General features: G+C 37.7%; 2 protein-coding genes and 1 long non-coding RNA gene across 10 annotated transcripts in view; all 3 read right to left on the bottom strand.

Moving 5' to 3' along the window:
- LOC308077378 (uncharacterized protein) overlaps window positions 1–27,121 on the bottom strand; it is an 833,561-nt gene that overhangs the window by 735,520 nt on the left and 70,920 nt on the right. The gene's annotated exons all lie outside the window — the stretch shown is intronic.
- LOC308077044 (E3 ubiquitin-protein ligase DTX4-like) lies at window positions 5,380–10,341 on the bottom strand. Of its 8 annotated transcripts, none has more exons than XM_080417575.1 (9): window positions 10,242–10,341; window positions 8,774–8,835; window positions 8,499–8,595; window positions 8,236–8,374; window positions 7,662–7,727; window positions 7,391–7,518; window positions 6,882–7,052; window positions 6,252–6,455; window positions 5,380–5,513 (listed from the first exon to the last, which is right to left on the bottom strand). In XM_080417575.1, exons 3-6 carry the CDS (start codon window positions 8,516–8,518, stop codon window positions 7,477–7,479), a joined length of 267 nt encoding a protein of 88 aa, XP_080273701.1. In that variant the 5' UTR covers window positions 8,519–8,595; window positions 8,774–8,835; window positions 10,242–10,341; the 3' UTR covers window positions 5,380–5,513; window positions 6,252–6,455; window positions 6,882–7,052; window positions 7,391–7,476. The 8 variants fall into 8 exon arrangements, 7 of the variants coding, with proteins under 7 accessions (XP_080273701.1, XP_080273697.1, XP_080273699.1 ...); XM_080417571.1 differs by having other exon boundaries at window positions 8,236–8,379; window positions 8,499–8,590; XM_080417573.1 differs by having other exon boundaries at window positions 7,406–7,518; window positions 8,236–8,379; window positions 8,499–8,590.
- Window positions 18,913–22,925, bottom strand: LOC308076775. Its single transcript, XR_013932328.1, has 4 exons — window positions 22,744–22,925; window positions 22,124–22,215; window positions 21,601–21,692; window positions 18,913–20,143 (listed from the first exon to the last, which is right to left on the bottom strand). It is a non-coding gene; the product is annotated as an uncharacterized lncRNA (long non-coding RNA).

The following is a 27,121-nucleotide window of genomic DNA, read 5'->3' as shown; positions in this document are numbered from 1 at the left end:
CCAGGAATCAGTTCTGGATTCAGTTAGGAGTAGCCCAAAGTAAATACAATACAATACAAAAGTAGTGTGGCGAGATTCTTTGCAGTGGAGGTTATGTAATGGTTTTATTGTTCATGTGGACATGAGCTGTAGAGGATTAATATTTAAGGTTTTAGTGTGGATATGATTAAAATGCCAAATGACTTGCATTGCTTACTTTAGTTTTTCTAAAGTATAGTAAACAATGGTACAATTTAAAGATGTGAGGTTTCACCTGTTACAGGCTAGATGTATTGGCTTTATGAGGATATCATTATAAGTGAATAACCCAGTCATCAAATAGGACTGTGTGTGTGTGTGTGTGTGTGTGTGTGTGTGTGTGTGGGGGGGCACACAAATTACAGTATTGGTTCCTAAGTGACTTTGGGCTAAAGTATTCACTTTAAAATGTATTCTGTTAGAAGATATATAATTGTTTTCGGGTATTTTGCTTTTAACAATATGTTTCTATTATTGAAAGAAAGGGGGTATTAATATTATGGTGAGATTTATTTTTCTGAAATACTTTGTTGTGTGAATGTATTTATACAAGAATTGGTTCGTTTGATACTGTGTATTCCACATTATGTAAATAAATGTTTTCAAAGTTGTACAGGGCTTAGTATAAATCCACAATTGATCATAAAACAGTTCATAGCTCATGCGCTGTATCTCCATAACAAAGTTTGTCACAGCAGGATTTAGGAGTAAAAACAGGTTGTAAAATGTTTTTCAATTAAATCTCTTTGGTATATAGTAATGTACTTCCACCAGTATTTGTTGCTCAATAGTTACAACATTCCATTACATTTTCTCCTTAAATGGGTAAAAGTGTAAAGACATTTATTTTAATGTATCCATAAGGTTATTAGAAATGTGCATTCATGTTTACAGTATATTAAGGTCCAGGGTATCATTATGCCATATTATAAACATCTTTTTTGACATGAGGAATAATGATGAATCTCTTCGAACAGTAGAGAGGTGTTATGGTTAAAGTTTGTAGTAAGGGGGATCAAGCTAGGATGGACAGTTTGAAAGTTATGCATACCTTTATAAAGCAATATGCTGTGGACAACTTGTGGTCATGTTATTTAAATATAACCTATTTTAGTCATGTACATTTTGCGTGTAGTCTTGCAAGTAATTTTACACTGCATTACAAGTTGAAGTGATTGTGTATCACTCTTCTGCTTGAACACATGCATTAACACCATAACAAGTTATATCTTGTTTTTAAGAGTTGGTGCAGAGTAAAATTCATTTCATACGTTTGTTAAAAGCAATTGATGCATAGTTTAAATTTTTTTTTTAACTGAAGTGTCTTAATATCAAAACATGTTTGTTGCCTGTAGTATCATTTGTGCCCGTTGGCAGTATAAGGATCAAAACGTTTTCCTCGGGACTTTTTCCAAAAAAAGAACCACGTTCGTTGAAGTACTTGAGTATATGTACTTAATTACTTACACCAAAATACCGAACCCCTCGGTCCATTTTCCATCTTCTTTTCGCAGATGAGCGAGGCTGGGACCGCGGTTAATCGGTCCGTGACAAAATGAACCCAGCTATTCCCTAAACACACACAAATAATATAGCACCGTGCCGTAGGGTTCGAACTCACGTTTTGTAGACAACCATTGCTTTTGTCTAGTTTGTGGACTAGTGTCTTTTATTGCGTTGTTTTGGTTAGATGCTACAATGCTAGTTTCATGTTGGCGCTGTTGCAAGGTTTTGTGAGAGAAATAAGCAACCAGGTCTATGAAAACAAGCCCAAAAGAATTACAAGAAAATAGCAGATCTACAATATATATTTGAGAATTACTGGTTTAAATAATATTTGGCACAAATAAGCAACTACTGTTTAGAAAGCCAAAATAAAACCGCAACCACCAATACAACTTTACAGAAAAATAAGCCCAAAGTCGCTTATAATAAGCGGACATGGCAACACTTTAACACAACACTTTAACACTTAATTGCTCACGACTGCCATCTAGTGGATTAATAGGTGTACAACGCCTAACTGATAGTTCACAAAAGGCAGTCATTTTATACAAATAATACAGTAATTGAACTAGCTTACACAACTTACCAGTAAGACTTAGATCAACATTAACTTCAATATATCTAGGTGCATTGCGCAAAACTGTGCACATAAAACAATATGGTTACAGCAAAGTTTTGGTGCCTCAGATTAGAGCATTCAGATATTCGAGAACACAGGTGTATTTGTTCAAAATCTTGGGTCGTACTAAGTTACTGCTTGTCCGTGGCTGAAAACAACTTGGTTGCCCTCTTACATGCTGGATACAGAGTGTTTTAATGTTGACACATTTTGTAAATAGAAAGACCTTTTTGAGCGGTTAACCAGCGTCTCATTCGCAACTGAAACCCTGGGCTACCTACAAACCAAAACCCGTGACCTCATACAATTGATTTTACAAGTATTTGATTAAAACTTAATTAAGATCTGTGACAGAGTAGCTTGACTAATTTACTAATGTAACACATTCATTGTATGTTATGCTGTATTGTATAACTTGTAGATTCTCAGTCCCACACAAGGTGCACATTCTGCTGTGACATGGAATATAATATACTTGTGTTTATCTGTTTATCAGATGCTGTAAAGGGGAGGTTGCCTTGAAGCCTGAGGAGTTGATTAATGCTACATGGGGAGCAGCTTGGGTGGATTTCGAATGCATTGGGTTGGTTGATTGTAGCCATGGTTGGGGTCTGTATAGACTATATAAAAGAGAGCTGCTCAGTAGAATTGGGGCTGCCATGGAGTGAGGTTGACACCGTACCTCTGTTAGTTGTGTTGAATTTAAGTTTCTTTTCTTTTGTGGTTTCACCTATTGTGTCCTGGCCTGGAATTAATACTGTTATTTTTACCTGCAAGCCTGCCTCGTGGTCCATTCATGACATTTAAAGGGTTTTTCACTGACTAAAATGCCAATATATAATCCCACTTGGTAACAAATGGTGGCAGTGGTGGTTTTTCACTGACTAAAATGTCGATATACCATCCCACTTGGTAACAAGATCTAAACATTCTATTGAACATTATCCTTTGCCGATAAAACATTTGGTCCATTAATTAAGTTTTGGACCTGATCCAATACATTCTTCCTTTCAAAAACTGTTCCCCTCTTGGTGCAGAAAATACAATCTCTTCATTCTTCTATGCTGTGATGAGTGTGCGTCCTCCAGATGGTCAGGAACAGCTATCACTGAAACACAAGAGAAAACAAGAACACATGTTGCATTAACCATGTTGGTAATGAAACATTAAAAACAGAAGAGGCTAATTGCTTATCATAAAATAAATTAGGAGCAAATAAGTAGCAAGTAATAGTGTCTCTTCCAGGTGATTAAACACTGTACATATTTAAACATGTTTTGTACCAAGGAGTGAGACGAGAGTAACCAGATGACTCGCCCCAAACACGCTCTCCCCTATTTTTCTCACTGACCAGTGGTTCTTGTATTCTTGTATTTGTTTAACAGAGGATAAGGTTTGAAATAAGTTCAGGGTTAGGCATAGTTTTACTGAGGTTCAGTTTAGGAATAAGGTTATGTTTTGGCACCATTTTCTGAGATTACGTTTAGGAATAAGGTTATGTTTAGGCATAGTTTTACTGAGGTTCAGTTTAGGAATAAGGTTATGTTTTGGCACCATTTTCTGAGATTACGTTTAGGAATAAAGTTATGTTTAGGCATAGTTTTACTTAGGTTACGTTTAGGAATATCTGGTGTAACCCGGCGTGTTTGCCCCGGGGCGACTGTGTTTTGGTATTTAGATGGAGCTGGAAAGAGGGAAACAGATCTCTGATGTCAGTGGTGCTTGTGCTGAAACTTGACTCATTCAATAAGATATTAAGATAATTTGATAAACCACATGAAACCCAGTTTACGTATTCTGTGGGGAACATAAACCAAACATTGCCAATCTAGCACAGTTACAACGCGCCGTGTTCCGACGTGCTGTGAGCTCATAGATTGGCAATGTTTAGTCTTTTTAGTCACATATATCTTAATAAGATTACTTTTCCGAGGGCGAGTGTACAATTGTGTTCCAGCTGTCCTTTAGATGGATATTTCTTGGTTGACAATGTTTCTATCGTCCATAATACATGGATTAAAGCAAAAAAAAATCTCACGACTGAAAATGTTTGTCATAGTGTGAAAGGAGCCCCCCACACTAGAGCCGTTTCCAAACAAATTAACACAATATGTAAATTGATGATGTTTTAGTAATTGTTCCTGTTGTTCTACATTCACCAGGTGAAGAAATCACAGATCGAGGCTTAACCATTGCTTTTACATGATATATATTATTATATATTATGATTTTATGCTTAATCTGAACATATTGCTAGTTTAACCACTTAAAATAATAACCGAAAACTATGCGTATACCTAATAGAATAATTTGCAATCGATTTTAGGTTAGATAGAACAACAACAGCGGGAGAGGGATTCAATCCCGGTGCGCAGGGATTGTAAGTCTAATGCTTTACATTGCACGCCACGGAAGCATGTGGTAATGTAGGGGTTTGGGAGTTATTTAAAGCGGTCCGCTCATGTGAGAGGCAGTTTCGCGTGCGTCACGGAAGGGGGCGTTGCCAAGTTACTACGATCGGGGAGGAAAAAACACACGCTGTTTTACCTGATGTGTGTGTTCAGTTCCAGGAGCACCTGTTGCATCTCTCCCTGCAGTCTGTCACACTCTTGCTGACTGGAAGCCACCTCCGCCTGCAGCCTGTGACACGTCTTCTGGCAGTCCCTCTGCTGTGGACACAATACAGACCTCAATCCAGTGTGAAGGCAAATATAAGCAGGGGCAATCATTTAATTCTGAACATTATGTGGAAACAAGTGTTGACGACAAACAACGCATTTACAGTAGCTGGTGGCATAGAGCAGTGGTTCTCAAACATGTTCATGCCAAGGACCCCCAAATTGATACGTATTTGGCTGCGGACCCCCATCTGAAAACATTGTGCCAGGGACCCCCAGAAGAGAAGATTTGTGTTAAAAAATGCACAAAAAAAAAAAAAAAATTGGACAGAGTATGCAGCATGTGTGTATTGTATGTGAAAATTAAAATAAAATAATAACGATGACTTAACAAATATATTTAGTTTTTTATCAACCAGCTTTCTTTATCTTGCATGGGGCATCAGCTTTTAATAGACATCTCTAGTCTGCTATTCTGCTCTCAACATGCAGATAGCTGATACCACTCCGTTTGCCTAATGTCTCGTGAAAGAGCCTTTGGCACACCTCGGGCAAGATAGGAGATATCAAGTGAACCAACCCTCACCTCCTCTCTGGCCTTGCTGTGCTCAGCATCCAGTACGGCCAGTCGGGTGTCAAGCTGCTGGGCCCGGTGGCTGAGCTCAGAGTTTGTTCTGATCAGGTTGGCCTCCTTCAGCCTCAGGGAGCGCACCTGCTGCTGCAGCTCCTCCTCACGCTGTTGTAGGAGCTTCCTGGGAGGAGAGATAGAGGGAGGGGGGAGGGTGGGTGGATGGACAGATACGCAGTCAAATATTCAGTGTTAATGTAACAAATGGATAAATTAACAGAGGATCTTACTGGTTCGTGGTTTACCTATGATCCTAGATGACTATTTCTATGCATTTAATGTATTACCTTGTGTTTTCCTTGCTTACTGTAAGTTGCTCTGGATTAAGAGCGTCTGCTAAATGCCTAAATTGTCAATTGTAAATTGTACTGTGTGATTAAAAGGGAGTCACACAAGTCTGTGTCTAGTGAGAGTGTTTAATGCACGTTAATGAACGTGTTGTGAGCTTGTAGATCTGCTATTTTCAAAGAACATTGACAAATCTTGACAAACGCATATCAATATTGGGGTCCTTGACATTAAAATGTTTGAGAACGACTGGTTTAATAAACAACTTGAGGGAGTGTTGGATTCTTAAATCTGTAAATGAACCCACCACATGGACGTAAACTAACCCAACAATGATATTGTAAGCCTCCCCAGCCTGTAGCCTCCCCAGCCTCCAACAAGCTCACTTAACGATTACACTAAAGCTGCTCAGTGTGTGTATGGAGCATGTTGTATTAGGAACACCTGTTGAATGAAAAATAAAAAGGAAACTGCTTGACAGAACACTTTTGACAAAAAGCCGTTTCTGTCTGGTGATTTGCTTGACAAAAAGCAGGCTTACGGGACTCCAGGGCCACTAAGCCAAAATCTTAACCTTTTTGTCAGCTGCGATGAGACGCGCCCTCTCGGCCTGCAGCTCCTCCTGCAGGCTGGTGGTGGCATTGCGGCTGGAGGAGTTGCGTGCCAGCTCCAGCTCTCTAATCTTGTGCTGCTGACGCTCGATGTCGGTCGTCTTGCCGTGGACGTTCTGCTCCGTCTGGACCAGTTTGGTCTGGGCCTGTTTCAGCTCTGCACATAGCTGGGGGAACCACATCACCATGATACTTTCATGTCAGAGTACACTAGGCGTAAATGTTTTCACAGTGGAGGTTCGTTATTTTGTGGAACGAAAGCCATTATATGTATAGCACAGTTCAAAATTATTTCAACATAAATAAATAAAAATCTAATATATTAGTACCATCCATTTTTGAGTATATTGCTTAAATGCTTTATCTTGGGCTGGTTGAACCTACGGTAATACTGAAAACATTTATCCAGGCCAATTATCTCTCAGAGCTTGTTGATTCATTAATGACACTACTATTCCACCATTCTATCTGGTTCTCTAATTTTGTGCGGCCTCTGTCTATAATTCTGCCACCAGCTGTATTTCATGGGAACTGTATGTGACAATAAACACCTTCAACCATTTCATAAGGGTCTGCTGTGAATCATTTGTAACCTTGAGTTTTTCATGGTCCAGCAGAGCGTTGTGTCTCTTCAGGTCCAGGTTCTTCTCCCGCTCATAGCGCAGCTCTCTCTCTGCCGAGGTGAACAGGCTCTGGGCCCTATGCAGGTCCTGCTTCAGCTGCTTGGCCTCCTCACCCTTCTGGACCAGCACACAGTTCTGGGACTGTAGAGAGACAACAAGGAGAGATCGTACGACGTGTTGTGAGCTTGTAGATAGCCTATTTTGCATGACATGCTTCCACGGAAGACAAGCCCCACTTCTATAGAATCCAAATGACTGAAATCAGTCGTGGTGACTGAGAACTGTAATCTATGCATAATATAGCTCTGAAAGTGATCCAAATGATCGTGTATGATGTAACTGTATTAGGCAGATCGTTCCGTTTTCCCCTAAGCTAAAATCGAGTGTGGCGTTCCTGGGCGTTCACGTCTATCTCTGTGTGAATCTATAGTGTCCCAGTCTTTTCTTGACTAAATGTGTAACATTTTAACAACACATACTCAATGATACATTACTGTAACATGATGGTCTGTGGGAGTGATGAGTAGATTTCCTTTAACAGGGTAGAAAGCCAGGGATGGGTCATTCAGACGTTCAGAACAGCAACATCCCACCTATAAGACAGGAGCTGAAACAGAGAAAACATGTTATATTGACCATTTAAACCCTCTACACTTGGTAAACTTCATTGCAGACAAAACTATAATCACAAAATATAATTTTGGATGCTGACTTGTACAGTCCTACTTGATGCGTTTAAAGGGTGGATACCTCGTGCCTTTCTTCTGTTGGCGAGGTAGTAGTGTCGAGGAAAGCCTCTGGTTGTCTAGGGCTTGCCTGGGTTTGGTTGTTCAGGTCAGGGAGAGATAGGGTTCACATCAATTACCGTAATGTATCATCAAAGTCTAAACCTTTTTTTTTAATTTTGCAATTAATTTTGGTTCCGGCCACAGTACACTTAAACCAAGATCATCTCTGCTCAGACAACCTAATTTTTCTGGTTTTGTGAACAAACCAACATTCAATAACGCACTTAACAATACTAAAAACTCACAAAAGGAAAAAAAACTACACCAACCTAACTTAAATCGATTAGAAGACAGCACAAAAAAAACAGTAAAATGTACAGGATCCATCACATTTTCTCAAAACCTGGAACAACTACATTAATGAATAGCTGTCACGTCTTTAAGAAATCTTTGTTATTATCATTTAGGCTGTATGTAAAGTTCTTTAGGGTAAGTATCCTAACACTGTTTCATCCCCAAAAAAAGTCTAAAGCTCAACACATTTGGATTCGGATCGGTCACAACATTGGGGAATCACACATTGATCTGTGTTGTACCTGAACCGTGTTGTAGATGATGCGTATGGTTTTGCAGTCTGGGTGTTCTGGTAAAGATTTGGGGACGATGCGGTACTCTATCTTCCATGCTGGATGGTTGCCTTTCTTCACACCGTAGATGTTCGTACAGTTGGCCCCTCTATCCTGGAAGAGAGGAGTTTAAAGTTTACCACCTAAACTTGAATCGTCTACCAGTCTTGTTGCAGTGATGATAAAATAGTGTATTTGTGAGTAATCGGCTGTGCTTTTATGAGGACTCTCACCTGCTGTCCTTGTTGCACATGGCGGTACTGATGTCCACACTGGGCCCGTCTCCCCACTGACTTTGCCCTGGTCACGGGCCTTACTTCTGAGCCTAGCCTAGCAGACAGGAGGAAGAAGTGGTAGCATGGAACATTAGAGTGGAGGAGGAGGCTGCACACTGCTCTTTTTAATCTCCAAATCATCTCGGAAATCTCAGAGAAAACAGCACAAAGGGGAACTTCAACTCACTGCTCCAATGCTACCGTTTGATTACAGAGAGAATTATGGTTCATACCTCCTCTGGATGACTTCTCTAGATACATTTTTCCATTTTCTGTGGAGTCTTGCATGGAGTGACTACACGAGAAGGACAAGAAAGCAGAGGACTGAAGATGGGAGAAATGGGAGGAGAATATGCATGAGTCCTTCCTATCATTAGTATTGAAGGAAATAGTTTAGAATCAAATAACAGAGGTGCTATTTTAAATGTACAACAAGCCTTCTGCAGGGACGAAACAGATATTAGTATCAGGTTTGATACTGTGTGTGTGACTATACTTGTCAGGGTTAAATGTCCCCACAAGTATAGTAGAATTGACAGAATAGACATTGTGAGGGCAATTTTCAAGGTCCTCACAAGTGAAATAGTTTGTTTTCTGGTTACAATTATAATTCTAGAGTTCAACTTACAATAGGGAAAATATTCAGGTTAAGATTAGACATTTCACTTTTCAGATGGGGGTTTATGTGCCCCAATACATTTTGGTGGTCATTGTCACACACAATTTTGAGAGCTTTGGATTTAGAAGACATTTTGAGAATCGGCCTCAGGTCTTAATGGGTTTACAACAACTTCAATGAGACATTACTTCACATGCATGTTGTAGGAGTGAAGTGATTTCATTCACCAGCAGCAAGATGTGATATTCATCATTGGACTTATACTGTACAGCTGAGACAAATAAATACACATTAAACACTTAAACCCTCTCTGTAAAATGGACCTAAGATGATAGATCTACAAGTTTACAATGCTCTGTGAAGCATTGTGTATCAAAACCTATTAAAACACACACACACACACACACACACACACACACACACACACACAAATTGTAAACAGAGTTCTCCACGCTATTTCTAATCTACAACAAGTTATCAATGAAAGTAATTATCGTCATAAAACCCATCATTAAAGATAATTCTTGCATAATTAGCATGAATTCATTATTTCAGGGCAAACAAGCACTTAGCGTTTGTTCAAGGCCTTGTATTCAGATAAGCCTGCCATGCTCCTAGCAAACATTTCAATTGGGGTTGAATACATTTATTATTACTGGCTTAAAACTGAATTCACATAAACATACAGACATCTAACCACTGAAACTCAACTCTTGGCTTGGAAAAACAACTTGTTTCAAGCAAACTTTATGTTGAATCACTTACATAGGCGCACACCCCTCCCCCCACACACACACACACAAATTGTAAACAGAGTTCTCCACGCTATTTCTAATCTACAACAAGTTATCAATGAAAGTAATTATCGTCATAAAACCCTTCATTAAAGATAATTCTTGCATAATTAGCATGAATTCATTATTTCAGGGCAAACAAGCACTTAGCGTTTGTTCAAGGCCTTGTATTCAGATAAGCCTGCCATGCTACTAGCAAACATTTCAATTGGGGTTGAATACATTTATTATTACTGGCTTAAAACTGAATTCACATAAACATACAGACATCTAACCACTGAAACTCACCTCTTGGCTTGGGAAAAACAACTTGTTTTAAGCAAACTTTATGGGTTGAATAACTTACATCCTTAACAGGAACAAACTATTGGTCTCCCGTCGCTGTCCCATAAGCGATAATTTCTGCGGTCCTTCTACTTCCGTTGTGTGCTTGAGGTGACTTTTGCCTTAGTATTTTTCCGCTGGAGAACCTTTCTTTCTTTCTTAATAATATATTACTATTTAAGTCCATGATTATATTGTATGACCAGAGCCAATGGAGTTTCAACCATGTAATGTTATAAAGAACAGTTCATCTCAAAGTCAAAGTAAGATAACAATGTATTGCCATTTTACAGTGGCATACAACATAAGGTACTCTTTTCCCATGAATATAATAAAAGTGAGGATTATTACTGTTTGTATTTTATTTCATAGCGATAACGTCCCATATAAGACCAAAGTTCAGTCAACATGACAAAAGTCAACACAATGAATTAAAGCAATTTTTGAAAACTCATTAATGTAAGTTAAAATTCCTAACTTTAATATCAAAGGTCATTAAGTTAATGAGAAGTGAATTGAAACCTTTTGAGACTGTGAATTCATTAATGTAAGTTAAATTCCTAAACTTATCAGATCTCATTGAGTTAAAGAGAAGTGAATTGTATTTGTTTTACAAAGTATCTTTACTTACTGTAGTGGAGTGAAAGTACAATGTTTGCCCCTGAGATTTAAAGGAGTAGAATTGAATCTTTTTAAAACAGTAAAATATCCAGTAAAGTAAACATTACCTAAACATTTTATTTAAGTACAGTAATTATGTTCATGTACTTAGTTACTTTGTAATCTATAGTGCTGTTCAATAGCTGTATTGTCCCATGTGTGTGTCTGTTGATAATGAGAAGCCATTAATATTTCAACAACTTTTATTAATGATTGAAAAGTTGACAGTTTCAAAAAACAAATGAGTGTTAAACACTAAAACAAATTATAAGAAAAATTAAATGTTGGCCAAGTGGCCTGGCCCAGCTTCTTCAGCTTCTGAAAGACAATGAAACATAAACATTGTTAGGTGTATTCATTGTATAGTGAAATCACATGTTCTTTCATTTATAGTTTTATTTTCATTCTATTGCAGGGGTCTTAAACGTTTTCAAGTCAAGGACCCCCTAGCTGAGAGGGAGATGAAGCATGGACCCTCGTCTATATTGTATAAAACTGTGTTCAGATAAATATTTTCTGCTCCTTTTCCCTCTACAGCAATAACACTTTGTCAAAAATAGCTATTTTACCAGTTCATGCTATTTTTGCTCCAAATCCTCCTCAGAAAAGGAACGTTAGGATTCAAGTGGTTAAAAAATATATGCGGACCCCCTGTAGTAACTCTGAGGACCGTCTAGAGGTCCTGGATCCTCTGTAACGTAACGTAATATTTGGAGTGGGCCTAGTATTAGTGTTAGCATGTAATTGGATATTTGTCGAATGTGTTTGACATGATTACAATTATTAAAATGTTGATTTGAGCTTTGTCTCACCGGTCTAGTCGTTCTGCAGACGCAGACGCAAAATCTGGTTCTGCAGTTCCAAGATTTGCATGTCTCTTTCCAGACGCCTCCTCTCACTCTCCCGATGCCAATCCTGCAGGTTGAGCTGGGTCAAGAGTAGACTTTGGCCGTGGAACTCGGCCTCGAGTGCGTCCACTTCGGCCTCTGTCGCCCTCTGGGCCTCGGTGACAGCTTTCGTCATGTCGGTGATGCTGCTCTCCGGGTCTCGGATGACACGCTGAAAACAGTAAAAGTGGAAGAAAATAAATTACACATAATGTTCATATACATTTAATTATATAATCATACATTGGTGGTATGTGGTGATTACTCTAATTAGGCTTTGGCATGAAATAATTATGTCTTTTGCTAGGCATTTAGAATGAACATAAAGTTGGAGCTGAATTAGCTTTTTAACCATGCTTCGTCGCCATGCGGTTAATTAAGATCTGTTAGAGATATTTGTTGAACACACACATTGGTAGGGTTTAAGTCTAGACTGTTATCGAATCTTTCAGGCTTTTTCACGAAAATGCATGTTGTTACATAGATTGTATCGGCTATAATGTGATACATATATAACTGTAGGCCTATATGTTGTTTTAGAGCTGGAGGGAATACAATTAATGCTAATTTTAGAAGAGGGTTTTATGTAAGGTTAGACTTATTTAATTGTCCCAAACATATAGGGCTGTATCTGGCAACATATAACTTCAATGTTTAACTTACGATTATTTCTTGAAATTGTCCCTTAATTCGGGAGAATCGGACTCCATGTTGCACGTTGTTGTTCACGTTGTTCGCCATATTTTCTTCTGTATGTTGGGGTGTATGTGGGGTGTAGCTACTGAACTGGCCTTATATGCAGGTCGATTTGACCTCAAACGGGTGGCGCCAGTTTTTTTCTAATGAGGAGAGCGCTTGTTCTTTGAAGTGACAATGAGTTACACAATGTGGTGGTTGAAGTTGATTGGGATCCGGAGAAAGATCACTTGTTGTGAGACTATGTTTATGTAAATTGTACATCTCTCAGAGGTGTTTCATTATTTGTCCCTTTCGTGAAGTTGTTTTGAAATCAAATGCTTTTAATGCATTACGTGGGTTAATTTGATTGGCTTAATAAGTTCGTTTGACCACAAGTGTCAATTAAATGTTAAATAAGAAACAGTAGTGTTAGGATTCCAATTGGTGTTGGATTCAGCTTGCTCTTTGTTCATGTGATTATTAAGAAATTCTACCCATATAAGTAGGCTAAGATTTTAAAACTGATTTGTTTATATCTTCAGTACCAACTTTTGTTTCCCTGTAGTGTATTACAAATCATATATTATATTTATTTTTAATTTTTGCATTTTTGTTCTTGAAATAGTTAAATTCATCATAGCAATGTTTTAAAATTTGTATTGATACGATAACAATGCTTCCACCCTAATGCTACATAACCTTTACCAGCTGGTAATCATACTATAAACGTAGTTTACATGAACACATCTCTTCATAAATACATTTGGGTTGAAAATATGGGTGTGTAATAAATACATACAGACATAACGTATTTTCATTTAGATTTTTTATTTATTTTCCTTGTTCATTTATTCCATCCATGCTGGCTGCTTTTGGTTCTGTTGGTAGAACGAGTATATAGGAGTAAGGTCGATTATTTATTACAAAGTTTTTGTTTGCACAGTCATGACATTTAATCAAAGAACATTAAACATGTTGAGAATAATATTTCCTCACCATTTGTGAACATTATTGCACAGGTTGGACATGCGCTGTTTGGTTCTGCTTGTTCAAGGTCTTTTTTGTTGACGAGCAGTTCTCCGTTTTTGATGCACAGTTGGGATAGCTCTCTTTTGAGTCCATCTCTGTCTTCCTCAAGGAGCTCCAGGTTCATCATCACCTGCGTGCCCAAAGCCTCAATGTGTGGTGCCATCTTTTCTTTTGGAACATTCTTGTCCCCACATCGGTACTTGCAATAAAAGCAAAAGAATAATAAAATTAACTCGACATTTCAGTAGAATGAAGTCTTAGGAGTAACATTCTTCTTTGTCCAGGTCCTGAATCTTACGTTGAAATGTGTATTACCACATGCATACATTGAACATAGTACTTATAGTTTTTACAGAATCTGCTTATGTGCAATTAATATATATTGTCAAATGATAGATCTTACATTCAACAATTGCAGTTTCTCTCGAATCATTCTTCCTTCAGCTGTGAGTCCTTCGGGAATTTTTGATGGGGAGTTCATCGTTATTCTTTTTTTGGATATGCTGTGTATTGTGTGTGTGGATCTGCTGGTGTGTTGGTCTTGGCGAAATAATGAGGGATGAGGCGTTTTTTCTTATAAAGATGCTCATGGGCGTGTCAATGATTTTAGGTACAAGTTCAGTCTTGCACTGTCAAGTGGTTGATTGTTAATTGTACACAAAAACCAGAGTATTTGATGACAGGAATGTCGCCATGGTTACGGGTGTGAACTATGGTACCACCTGTCTCTCAGGTTGCCAGATCATGTGCGCATATCCCCCCATGGGTATGGACTAGTACAGGTGTCTTCTTTATTTCACAAGGTTTTCTTTTATTTTGCGTTGTTGTCTATGGGTAAAATAAATGGGTAATGTGAACAGGCAGCTGTGCATACTTTATGCATCAAATAATGTATTTGTGCATAACTATTAAATGTTCTGTATTCAAATGTATTAGCGTTTACAGTATGCCTTGTTCACAGATTTGAAAGAGAAGCACTGTTTCTGAAGCTTTTGTTCCAAAAATGATGAATAAATGTGTGTGCCAATTCATCATATACACTTTGACATCAAAGTGGCATGTTGTAGCAACTTTCTGTGCGTCCGAACGATTGTGACAAGAGGGGCCATTAAGTGGAGTGGTCCGATATTTAACAAGTGGTTTGTTCCAACGACACTTACCTATGGGAATCAAGAATGGAATGAGGAAATGCTCTGTGAAACTCAATGAGGAAGTTCCAATGTTTGGAACTACAGCCCATCTGCACTGCGGCGAGTGAAAACGGAACGTAACTCTCTCTTATACGGCTCTGGTCTGATCCAGGCATGTGACACTACAACCAATGACATTCAAACGGAACATCCAATGACCACCAGGTAGTTTTCATTGGCACACCCACAAGCACTTGTCTTTAAACCCGGAGCTATATTATTGTCTCGTTCATTCATTCCAACGACTGCAGCATTAGGCCTACTCACAATATAAGACTCAGCGACACAATGGCCTCTCCCACCAAGATTCCCTCTGGAAAATCAACGGAATCAGCAAACATTAGCGAGAAATTTCATCTTTTAACCGTAAGTTTAAACATTTAACCGTAAACGGTTATTCAAGATGTTTTTTATGTAAGACAAGACGATGCTAAGTTAACGGTTTAAAGTTTGTCTACACTGTGTGATTCGATTTTTTTATTTGTTTCTTTACAGTACGCTTGTGAGGATGAGGGAGTGACAAAAGAGCAAATGAAGGCGGATTTGCACAACTTAAGTGTCAAGACCATGATCTACCTCAACTCACTAAGCCACAACAAAGAAATGCTGGCCCAAAAAATAGCCAGCATGAGACAGAAAAATGCTAACCTGAGCAAGAATATCAGCTATCTGCAAAGGCGCAAACGTCCCCAGCAGAAGAACTGTGCATCCTGTGACGCCTTCTTTAATGAAGGTAAGATATATTTAACATTCATGACATATATCTTAATCGTAATACTGTGCAATAAACATATTAACACAATTAATTTATGTTCTGTAACGCCAACTTTAGCACTTGTGGAGGACATGGACTGTGTTCCTGTAACTCCACCAGCAGAGGATAAACCGGGAGTCCAGACCCTGACAGAGGAGGAACATGGAAAACACGAGGACCAGGAGAAGCGGAACCAGGAGATTGAGGAACTGGAGTCAGATATTTCTCTGATTCCTGGCCCTCCATCTCCTTCTCCTCCAAAAAAGAAGAAAAATAAGACCACCTGACAGATTTATTTTGAATAAATGTTATTACAATACAAAGATGGTTGTCCAATTCTTAAAAGCCTAAAATGAGGTAATGTTAAATGTAGCTAAACATATATACAATTGATGCTCTTCATTATCAACACTGTGTAATGTCCTGTAATTTTTTTGGGAATTCGTAGAATGGGTTCATTGTCTGCACAGTAATAACACAAATACAACAGATAGATAATATGTGGGCTGTTTAATTGAATGCAAAGAAACAACGGAATATAGATCAAGAAGATGATACCATTTCCTGATGGAGAAATCTTGGAATTTAGACTCTAGGTAAAAGTATCAATACTGTGATTTAGATGTACTCTGTTACTGTGCAGGAAAAGTCCAGTTCTTAACATGTACATGAAACAAGTATTGCTATCAAATTAACCAGGTAGAAATACTCATGCAGAAGGTCCCTTTTTACAAGTTATCAAATGTCTTGAAAGTACAAAACCAATATGCACCAGATGGGATTTTATAGTTCGCCTAGTTTTAAATGGCCACAATGTCTATATATGTGTGTTTGACTATTTAAAAAAAAATACTGGGTTTAATCATATTTGAAAAACTATAGGATTCTACATCAACTCAACTACCATACAGAAGTTTTACCTAACAACAGAGTCAAGACTACAAACATATAATAATATAGCCTACCTACAAAGTCAACACTTGTAGTATTTATTTTAATACATGTCTTTTAATACATGTATGGTGTTTCATGTGTTGAGCTTATCTCAAACCTTACCATACAGCAACACTTTTTGAAGCCACTATACTAAGACCGTTAAGGTCCTTGCACACTGGTGCGTCTTTTCGTTGCGTTTTATTTTTTTTCATTGTTTTTTCAATTTTTTTCATTGTTGTAAAAAAAACGCAACGAAAAGACGCACCAGTGTGCAAGGACCTTTACTGTCCCCATTACAAATACACAACAGCTAACAAAAATATAAACGGCTTTATATATAGGCGACATGTTTCTTAACATGCTGTTTGCTCATACATCTAATGAAACGTTTGATATGACCATTTCCCCTGCTAAACACAGAGTAGTCGTACACCACTTAAACAACCCAGATCGATTTAAATATGAATACACTGTATTGACTAAAACACAATTTCCAGTGACTACAAAGATGTTGCATTGTCATCATGTTAAATAACTACTGATTAGGGAATATATGCCTGAATTAACAGGTAATATACCAACGCCAACAGAGCTGGTACTGTTGTATTTCCATCGGACTATATAATATAATAAACTATGTTAAATTGTAATTCATATGAAAAATAGAATCGTGTTATTATAGCATAGTTTATTTTAACATATAGTCGGAGGGAAATACAGCTGTAGAGCTTCATTACACTGTTCATCCACAAGCTAATATTCGTTTATCTTGCAGACAGTAGGCTACAGTTTGACATGACAATACAACGCGTTTGTAGTCATCATGGGTTTGTTGTTTACGGTGTGTAAAAGAGGTCAGCGTCAGTGTGCATTTTAGCCTATAATAAACACTGAGAACTATGGATCTACCGCATCATATCAATCAACTCCGTTTATCTACATTATCACTGGACATGAGCTTTGTTTACCACAGGGTAATCAGGACTACAAATTCCAGCACGTAATAAATATACCCTCCTCCCCCCTTTAGTTACCATTAGTGGGGTACCTGTCATTTATCAGCTTAACAATGGCGGAGGCCCCTATTTTACACCTGCAAATAAAGAATGTGCCACACGAAATCATGTTTTTTTTGAGGAAGAGCTCCAAAATCTCTTTTAAATCTCGCTAAACAAGGCCTGCAATATGCAGTGGAGGAATATGTACACAATATTCATGTTTCTACCAAGAAAATAGAGGCACAGGTATATCACTCACAAAGAAACAGGGAGAAACCACATCTTATTGTTATCAACTATATTGACAACAGTATCACCAGACAGGAGGTACATGTACTCAAGTACTGTATTTGAGTACATGTACTTTGTTACATTCCACCACTGTTGACGATGTCAAAATCAGTATCACTGCATTAACTTGTCTTGTGATGTTTACCATAGTGTTTCTATTAACATGCAATCTAACAGATTGATTCAGGATGCAAAAAGTAACATTTGTTAGTCTCATGATTTGTAGCTTTACATATGGAATAAAAATATAAACGGGAATTACACGTTCCTCAACATCAATCTAAGGAGTGATTCAGGATTTCAAAGTAACAAGGTCAACACATCAGTAGCAATCAATGAGCATTGTAACTTTTCCTCAGACTTGTACTTTTACCTCTATCAAAAATGTTAACATGCAAATGTATGTCATTCAGATTGATTCAGGATGCCAAAGTAACATCAACACAACACTGTAATATTGTATCAGTTGACTTTTCATTTGTACCTTAACAATGTCATAATCAACCTATTATTGTCATTACCTAAGTGAATACTCCCATTGCAGTATACAGTACAGTATATGCCCCTCTAACTTATCACTGTATAGGCCTAGTGAATAAAGATGCAATGTTAAAGTTCAAACCCAGCTTAACACAATCACATGTATATTTAAAATAAGTCTTCACTCACTATAATTATTCAGGGCAGAGGGTTACTGCTCCGACATTTTGGGTTTGTTTCAATACCTGGACCTACAGCGTTCTAAGAATGCAGAGGTAGAGGTTTGTTCCACAGCAGTGGAACAAGCCAAGAGGGAAGAAGTTGGAGGCACAGCCAGTCACTAAGGTTGTGGTGAACTGAAGCACAAAAGGAAGCCTGTATTTTCCTCTTACACATGCAACAGGTAATAAAACACACACACACACACACACACACACACACCAACTATATATGTCCTGGTAATGGTTATGATTTTAGCTTCAATCAGAAAGCAGTACACCTGATTCATCGTTTTTCTTCTTCAAGTAAACTGTCAGGAGTGTCTGAGGAAACCTATGAGGAGATAACGTCGCTGGACACCACACCAGTCAGCTACCTGGTCCAGAAAACTCCTGTATTGTTACCTCTTGGAGAGAAAATGTACCTGGCTGTGGTCTGAGCTACCAGGTAAATGGTTTAAATGCACTTTTGGGATGAGAAGAAAACATCACATATGCAGTTACACACACACAATATAGCATAGTGATTTATTTTACACAATACTTCCAACACAGAAACACATGATCTCAACAGCCCCCACCAAAAAGTATTACTGCTCAACTCTGGTGCTAACCTTTCAGTATCTTTGGTTGAAAGTTGGTGAGCATGTTCACAACATACCAGATTTCATTTATGTTGTGCAAGCGGACGTTGGGGATTCTGCCAGAGACTATTTTAAATGTTTTGATTTTCGAAATAGCCCATTCAACATGTATTCTGTGGTGTGCAATGGTCTTTGTTTTGCTGACATCAAATGCCGGCATCTGGCGGTTAGATCGGACAAAGCTAGGGATGTTTAATTTTAGCCCCAAGTCCTCCACATCTTGCTCTATTAGGAAACCCTTATCTGCCATAAGCCCATCACCCTGCCTAAGGTAGCCTTGCTCTATGAGATTTCTTAGGAGCGGTATGATTCCACACTTCCTGAATATCTCCTTGTCTGATATACAACCTGTAAATAGGGTTGAACAAAACATAATAGAGCCTCTTGGGTCAACAATAATCAATGATTTGAGTGTGTTGGTAGACTTATAATTTGTATACGTTTCGCTCTGTAGCGCCAACGAGCTTGGTTGCTGAATTTTTTATCTCTGTGCAGTTCAGGATTGCAAATGTGCTAGGGAATTCAGACTGGTATGTTGGTGGCATTTTCTGTGTGATTAATCTCTGTGGGACCACATAGGAAGTCGCCCAAGTGTAGTGAACATAAAATCAATCCAAGAGTTTACCAAAGTGCTTACACTTTGATGACTTATGTTAAACTTGAAAGCGAGCTCCTTATGATCAAAATGTTGATGTAATTTCATCAAAACTAGGAGGAGCTGCTGATGCAAGGGTATGAGAGTCATTTGCTGATCAACTCTTTTGTAAATTAGGGCTGCCATTTGTGGGGGATCTTTTTCACTGTTAGGAACGCTGAATACTGTGCACAGGTTATTAAATTGCTCTTAGGTAAACCCTGTGTTATACTGGAAGAAATTTGGAATGGTACTGTGCTGAATTCTTTCTGGGGTCATTTCAATTTGACTTCTGAGAGTTCGCTCTAAATGATCAATTCGTTTGAGCAGTTCAGCCTTCTCAGTATCCTCTTCCTTGCTGTGGGGTTGGCTTTGGACCTGGCTGTTGTAGTCAGCATGGTATGGCTCCAGGGCATTCTCGTCGAGGGATTCTTCATTGGCACAGAATTGATCCTGGGCACAGCAACCTAGAAAAAAAGGAAAACAAAAGTGAAATTTGAATTAAAATGTAAATATTTGAATGCAAAGCCATAGGTTACTTTGAATTCATCATGTTGTGTCGTTGTAATTATATTTTGTATCATTTCCCAGCGACCATTCTTGGAGAAAGCACAGCCACCAGTACCATCTTGCACAAGTGCAACATCACCCTTATGTGGCGAAACCAATCTTCCCCTGTCCATTGCCAGTGATGTCTGCGTGCCAGAGCACAACACCACCAGCTTCAGTTTGGAAGATGCCTGCAAAGTACAGGACACCACAAAAGACCAAGCGTCATGTCCACATTGGCATGAACAGAGAAAGGGTAGAACCACAGCCTCAACATTTGTAATGGTGAACAAACGTAAAAAAAACAGAGGCTTTTGTACATGATATATATTATCCCAAGCCATTCAAATCTAGTGCAACTAGTTATGGATCACAGAACGAGTCTTTGGCCAGGCAGAAGTACAATAAAACAATAAAAAACTTTTACATCGTTAAAGAGGGAGAGACCTTCACCATTTCTAAAACTCACCCGTGCTACTACCAGATTCAAGGTCAGCTGCTACTGAGTGGCCTAGAATTCTGTGACTTTGTGCTTTACACAAGAGGAGATGTGTTTTTCATAGAGTGCACAGACACACAGCATTTATCAATAACAAAAAATTCCATGTTAACCATTTTACTGGCAAGAAATGAGCTGTTAGTACTGTATGTTAGTATACTGTATCTGTTGGGCACTTTAGGCAGTGATGCTTATGTGTGGCAGAAATGTTCAGAAAAGTATTAAAAGCTGTTTTTGCCCATTGTCATGTTAACCCATTAAGAACCGAGGCCGATTCAACAAATTTCCTCTAAATCAGTTGATCTTAACAAATATTGGGCCAAGTACCCCCAAAATGATATGTATTTGGCAGCTACCCCCACCCCCATCTGATATTTCTTTGCCAGAGATCCCCAGAAGAGAAGATCTGTTTTCTTTTCAAATAGTCAACCACAAAAATATTGAAAAATAGCAGATGTACAAGCTCGCAGCACGGCACAAAGTGACTCGCTGTGAGCTTGTAGATCTGTTATTTTTTAGATCACTGTTTTAACTCTTTTATAAATCCTGATTTTTCAGAAAAAAACGTATTGTTGCTATGCTACAGTGTGTATATATATATATATATATATATATATATAGCTAAAATCTAAAATGATACAGATGCTTTCTTGTTTTTAATGGGTTGTTGTAATGGGTTAATTTACAACATTTATGCTGATATATACTGCATTTATGCAGTTTTAATTGCTTTATTAAAAGGTTTACTGACAATATTTCCCCCCAATGTGAGACTTATTTACTTGTATGTAAGTGCCACAACCACTATTACATCGTTAACCAATATGACTTATGCAATCTATTCGGTGACGGGGGGAGGCTGACATACATACATACCCATTTCTGCTGTTTCCTGCTCGGTGTCCTGCTGTCCAGGCTGTGTGTCCTTCTCTGTGGCAGGCTTCCGCTTTGGCAAACATGTCTTGAACCTGGAGAAGAATTTATTAGAAAATAATAGTTAGAGGGTACGCTTAATAAGCTGTTTATTGTCACTGTATGAAACAACGAAATGTTGTTTAGTGCATCCACATAAAACAATCAGCAGCATCAACAAAGAAAGAAATACTGATAGAGCAACATTATGTCATAAACTATTAGTCAGTCATAGTCAAGTCATCATACTGTGTTGTCAAAGAAAACATCCATAACACATACAATATATCTTAAGAAAATTAACATTAAATTAAATTAAGTGGGGGACCACAAGGAATCATGTAATATTGCACTTGGCATCATAAACAGAGAAAACATAGTTTGTGTTCACCAGCTGGTGCATACCATGTTTCCTTGATTGTGTACAATTGCTGCTACACCCATAATGATTATATTGCTTATATCAGCATCAATGTTATAAGGTTACCTTTTTTTCGGAGATGGTCTGCATGTAAGGTGTGACCCTCCGGTATCAACTGGGTTAGGGTGTAAGGCTGTTGGCTTCACATCAATGAAGTGCTAGAATAACATACACACAGAAAATATATCCCCATTTAACTTTATTTTTTTAATTCAAAACGTGTGTTCCAAACTTTATACATACATGCATGGAGAAGTTAAGTCCTACATCAATTTGACCTACTTGCATGTTATGCTAACATTAGCCACTTAGCTTAGTCTCGTTGTCTCTATTTATCGTACTATAGCCACAGCTCCATGTGGATATTTTATTTGTTATTCATATGGATAATGCGAGGCTAGTGATGTTAACACTGTTCTTCTAATAATACATAATTAACTCTATATATTTGGCTAGCCTTGATACTAGACTGTCCGTGCAAACCAAGCCAGCTTCTATTGTGTTTCAATCGTTCACCCTGCTACTAAAGGATATAGTATTAACGTAATCTTTTACTAAAACATTGTTAATTCAATCGAATAATAAACAAATAACTTACCTCGGAGCAAATATAGGTGAACTTTTCCATTTTAGGTTTGGGCTTTGGGAAAGGAATAAAAAATGCGCCCTCCAAACGTTCTGGGTACCTGGAATCACTGTTGCAGGTCCCCAAACAGCAACGTTTCACCATGGCGTTGATATGAATGTTCTTGATAGTATTAATATTGCTAAGTAATAACTTTATTCAATCGCAGCATTCGATGGCACGAGCGGTCGCTCACTTGCTTGTTGTTGTGAGTTTCGCCTCCAGGCAGCTACCAGGTTAGACCCATATGATCCGGTCTACTGAAAAAAAAGAGAAAAGAATCCTGTTTCCGGATTCTGCCCATCCGGTTTCGCGGTGCCTCTTTGTTTTGGTTCCCCAATCCCTATTTAAATGGAATAGAATTTCCCCGTGGGATAATACAGACGCTAAATAGTCTCCGGATAGTGCACGCACATTTGTATTTATAAACTATGCCGAATCAAGGATTTTATTAGCACGGACCTATTTTGTGGTGAGACGTGTTTCCGGTTCTGCCCATCCGGCCACTTTTCTTTTTTTTTACTTCCGCTCCCGACCGGATCATATACCCGAAAAGGAATGATGCCCAGGCTGTTACCAGGTTACCATAGTAACAGGTTGTGACGTAGTCACGTTTACGTGAATCAAGGCCGGGAGGAATAGGGGCGTGTCCTCAAGCCCCCAGAACCCAGTGGTTTCATTGAAGCCAAATGGACATGGTGGCCATTCATGGTAGTGCAGGCGCGTGCAGGCCTGGGGTTTCAACACATGAACGAGAAAACGGTTTCGACCAATGGGCTCGACTCACGAGCATGCGCACGAGCTTGCGCACGGGGCTGCGCGCTTCTGGGACGCAAAACGCGTCACTGTGACGCAAAACGCGTGTTCGGAGCCCCAAATAGGTTTCGCCCACCAAATTTCCAACCCGGAAGAAAGGGTGAATTAGGCCCATGCGCTGGGTGAGCAACTCAATGCAAGTGGATGGGAGGAGACTTCTGGTGCCCTCTCTATTATTTTTAACTCTATGCGTGTCCTCCAGTCTTTTGTTATAGAGCTAAAGTTTAGTTGAAAATATCCGAGTATTATCTCAGTCTATTATTGTCTAACTTTCCAGTATAACTTCACAAGCTTCATGACAAATCCATGACAAAAACTAAGTGCATGCCTGGTTATTGTATTGTCGTGTTCATGTTGTGTAAGAAGATGTAGGAAAATATATCTGACTTATTTTGTATTTATTTACTTATTTTTATATGTGGCTGGAGGAGCTAACGTGGTGCTTTGCTAACCATTTCTTTATGACAAGAGGAGTACTGTATCACCGTTTATGATGCCTGTAAGGATTCAAAATTCGTTGAGTTCATTCATTTTTGTATCTTTGGTGAACGTCATTCTCTGCTGTTCCCTTATTCAGCCACTAGGGGTCGTTATATTTCAATTATAACTGGACAGTTCGTTATAACTTGGCAGTTCGAAACACTGCTAATGTCTACAGTGTCCTAATAGTAATATTGAGCCTTTAAGGGTGACTGTTACCATTGCAAAGATGTTTGGATATTCCTTTGTGATTACAGTGGTGTATATATTTGTATTGTTCTGCTAATTGCTTATATATTACAATGCTTAATTATAGATGTATTATATTTGTTATTACAGAACTGCTGTAAATGATACTGTGAAGTACTGGACTAATACAGATACAAACCAAGTCACGTCTCCTCATCAATTCCTTGCATCCTGACCGATGCACCATCTTGATTATTGCATATACCTGAAAGAATTAGCATTCACACTATTCCCTATTTAACAGTATATATTATAAGCATTTACTAAGTATTAATCTTTTGATACTCCTTTCGACCTTTTTTTTTAAGTGTCTGCATAAATGTCCTTGTACTTGGTAATTACACAGTCAAAGTAGCCATTAGTATTCAATGAAAATGTTAACACAAATAGATTTATATAAAATACAGCTCACAAACATACAGTTCATAGATTTAATAGTCATCTTATATTTAAAAAGAACAGACAAAGCATCGCAGGCATGGTTTTCAAACTTTATACTTAAAACAATACATTCTTTAATGATACATTTATATTTGTGGCATAATGACATATACATTAGAGTTCATTGCTAATTATAATTTGTGTTAGTATTAGTAGTAGTTACTATTGTTTTGTTGTTTAATATTATAAATAATGTTTCTTGGCCCAATGATTTTGACACTACTTTCACTTTGCCAGTAGAGGTCACTGTTTGTTAACTACAGCTTAAATCTGCGCCAATGCTTCATAAAACGTGTCTGGCCATAGTTGTGTCCATTTTGTAATGTTTACCAAATAATATATTGGCACTTCTAAATATATGTATCCCCATTATTGATTCACTCATCTATCTATCCATCCATGGAAATATAGACTGATAGATTAAATACATGTTGTTTTCTTTGAAAAAGGTTGACCTGGTTGTGTGTCATTTTAGGGATTGACGTCCATTCCATCCAGCAGTTAGAGCTTGTATTCCACTCAGCACCTTGTTGTGCATTCTAAGTATAATCAAAGCTGTGCAGTCAGTTAAAATGCTTTAACACGTAAAATGTGTTATTGCTGTATTAAAAACAAAACATTTCCATCCATTAGAAAGCCATATCTGTTATTTTTTGTTTCAAACATATTTCAATGTATTAGTAGTGATCGTTTTTAACATTAGGTTGGTTTAGTACAGGTCTATTGGGAGATATTTTTCAACATTATTTGTTATCAAGGCCAATGATTTTATTTGTGTTGATTATATTTCTACACATTATTTTTTGGTGAAATAATAATCAAGTTACTTATCATATATGCAACTACCCAGTGTCCACTGGAACATATGGTTTAGTATAACACATAATACGTTAATACAACAAAATTGACATATTTTTATTGTTCTGACCAGTTATTATTGGAATTGAATACGCTGTGAATATAGAGACAATGATATATATGCTATTTGCAAGCAAGTTTGAAACACTGAAGTCTTTCTACATAGTTATCATGTCATGTTTAGTGAGTATATCATTGTAGTTTCACTTCATAATACAGGAGGAAACATAGTTGATATATGTCAACCGGGTTAGGAGCTGGGTTGAATCCAAACCTTTGTATTTTGTATGAAAGATGTTTCACTGCATTACAGGCACATTAATATTACTGAATGGTGTGAATACAACAAAGCAAAATGGTTGTGATTCATTCAAAGACCAGTTTTAGGAGACAAGACTAATTAGCAGTTAAACAACAACTTAAGAAGAATATCTTTATATATGTGTATGGTCTTAAGGATCAAACTGTTTGCATGAGTAGGTAAAAACACCAGTTTCTAGGAGTCACGAATAATTAGCAGTTAAAGATCAACCTAAGATTATTATCTTTAAATATGTGTATGGTCTAAGCATCATTGGATATCACATTTATTTCAAAGTTTCCCTTTGTTTTTCTTATGTGGTGCAGAAACCTTGTGATTCTTTATTCAAAAATCCATATCACTCACTGTATTCTTTGTAAATGTTAGAGGAAATACGTAAGGAAACAAAGACCAATTATAGGAGACAAGACTAATGAACTGTTAAACAATTTAAAAATAATATCTTTATATATGTGCATGGTCTTAAGCATTATTGTATGTTGCATTTATTTAGAAGTTTCACTTCTTGCTCATCATCAGTAATAAAGGAACCTTCTGACTATTTATAAAAAACCCAAAACACTTATTTGTATTCATTGTAAATGCTAGACAAAACATATGACAAAACATAGTTTTTGGGGATTTGGATTCTACTTTCACCTTTCCAGCAGAAGTCAGTGACTTCTGCTATTAATTAAAGTTCTGAATTCACCATATTTGTTAATGCCATATCAATGATTGTTAGAGGTTCAACATATTGCTATTATTATATTACATATAGCAGTAGTTTCAACAGTAGGTTGGTTTACGACAGTACTATTGGCAGATATTTATATTATCGATTTTTTATAAGGTGCAATGGTCTCATTGGTGTTATTTATAGCTTTAGAGTTCAGTTTTTGATGACATTAGAATGAAGTTAGTTATAACAAATGCAATTATTCAGTGTCAAGTAGAACAGATTGTCTAGTACCACTCATAATACTTTATCAAAGCAAACTTCACACATTTTAATCTCATTGTTCTGCCAGTTAGGTTTAGGATGAAATACCCAGTATATTGACAGTGATATAATTGCCCTTTGCAAGTAAGTTTAAAAACACTGAAGACCTTCTTCATAGTTATATTATGTCATGAGTACAACACTGAGCACATCTTTTACTTTCAGCTTCAGAATCGATATTATTCAATGCCTTGTAATGTTCTTGAAATGACTCACTTTGTAATACAAGAGGAAACATTGTTGGTCGTGTCAACCTGTTTATGAGCTGGGTTGAAGCCATACCATTTAGTA

The sequence above is a fragment of the Gymnoscopelus braueri genome (genome assembly GCF_963280865.1).
Source record: "Gymnoscopelus braueri genome assembly, chromosome: 21".
NCBI lineage: Eukaryota > Metazoa > Chordata > Actinopteri > Myctophiformes > Myctophidae > Gymnoscopelus > Gymnoscopelus braueri.
This window is presented reverse-complemented; position numbering and strand designations above follow the sequence as displayed.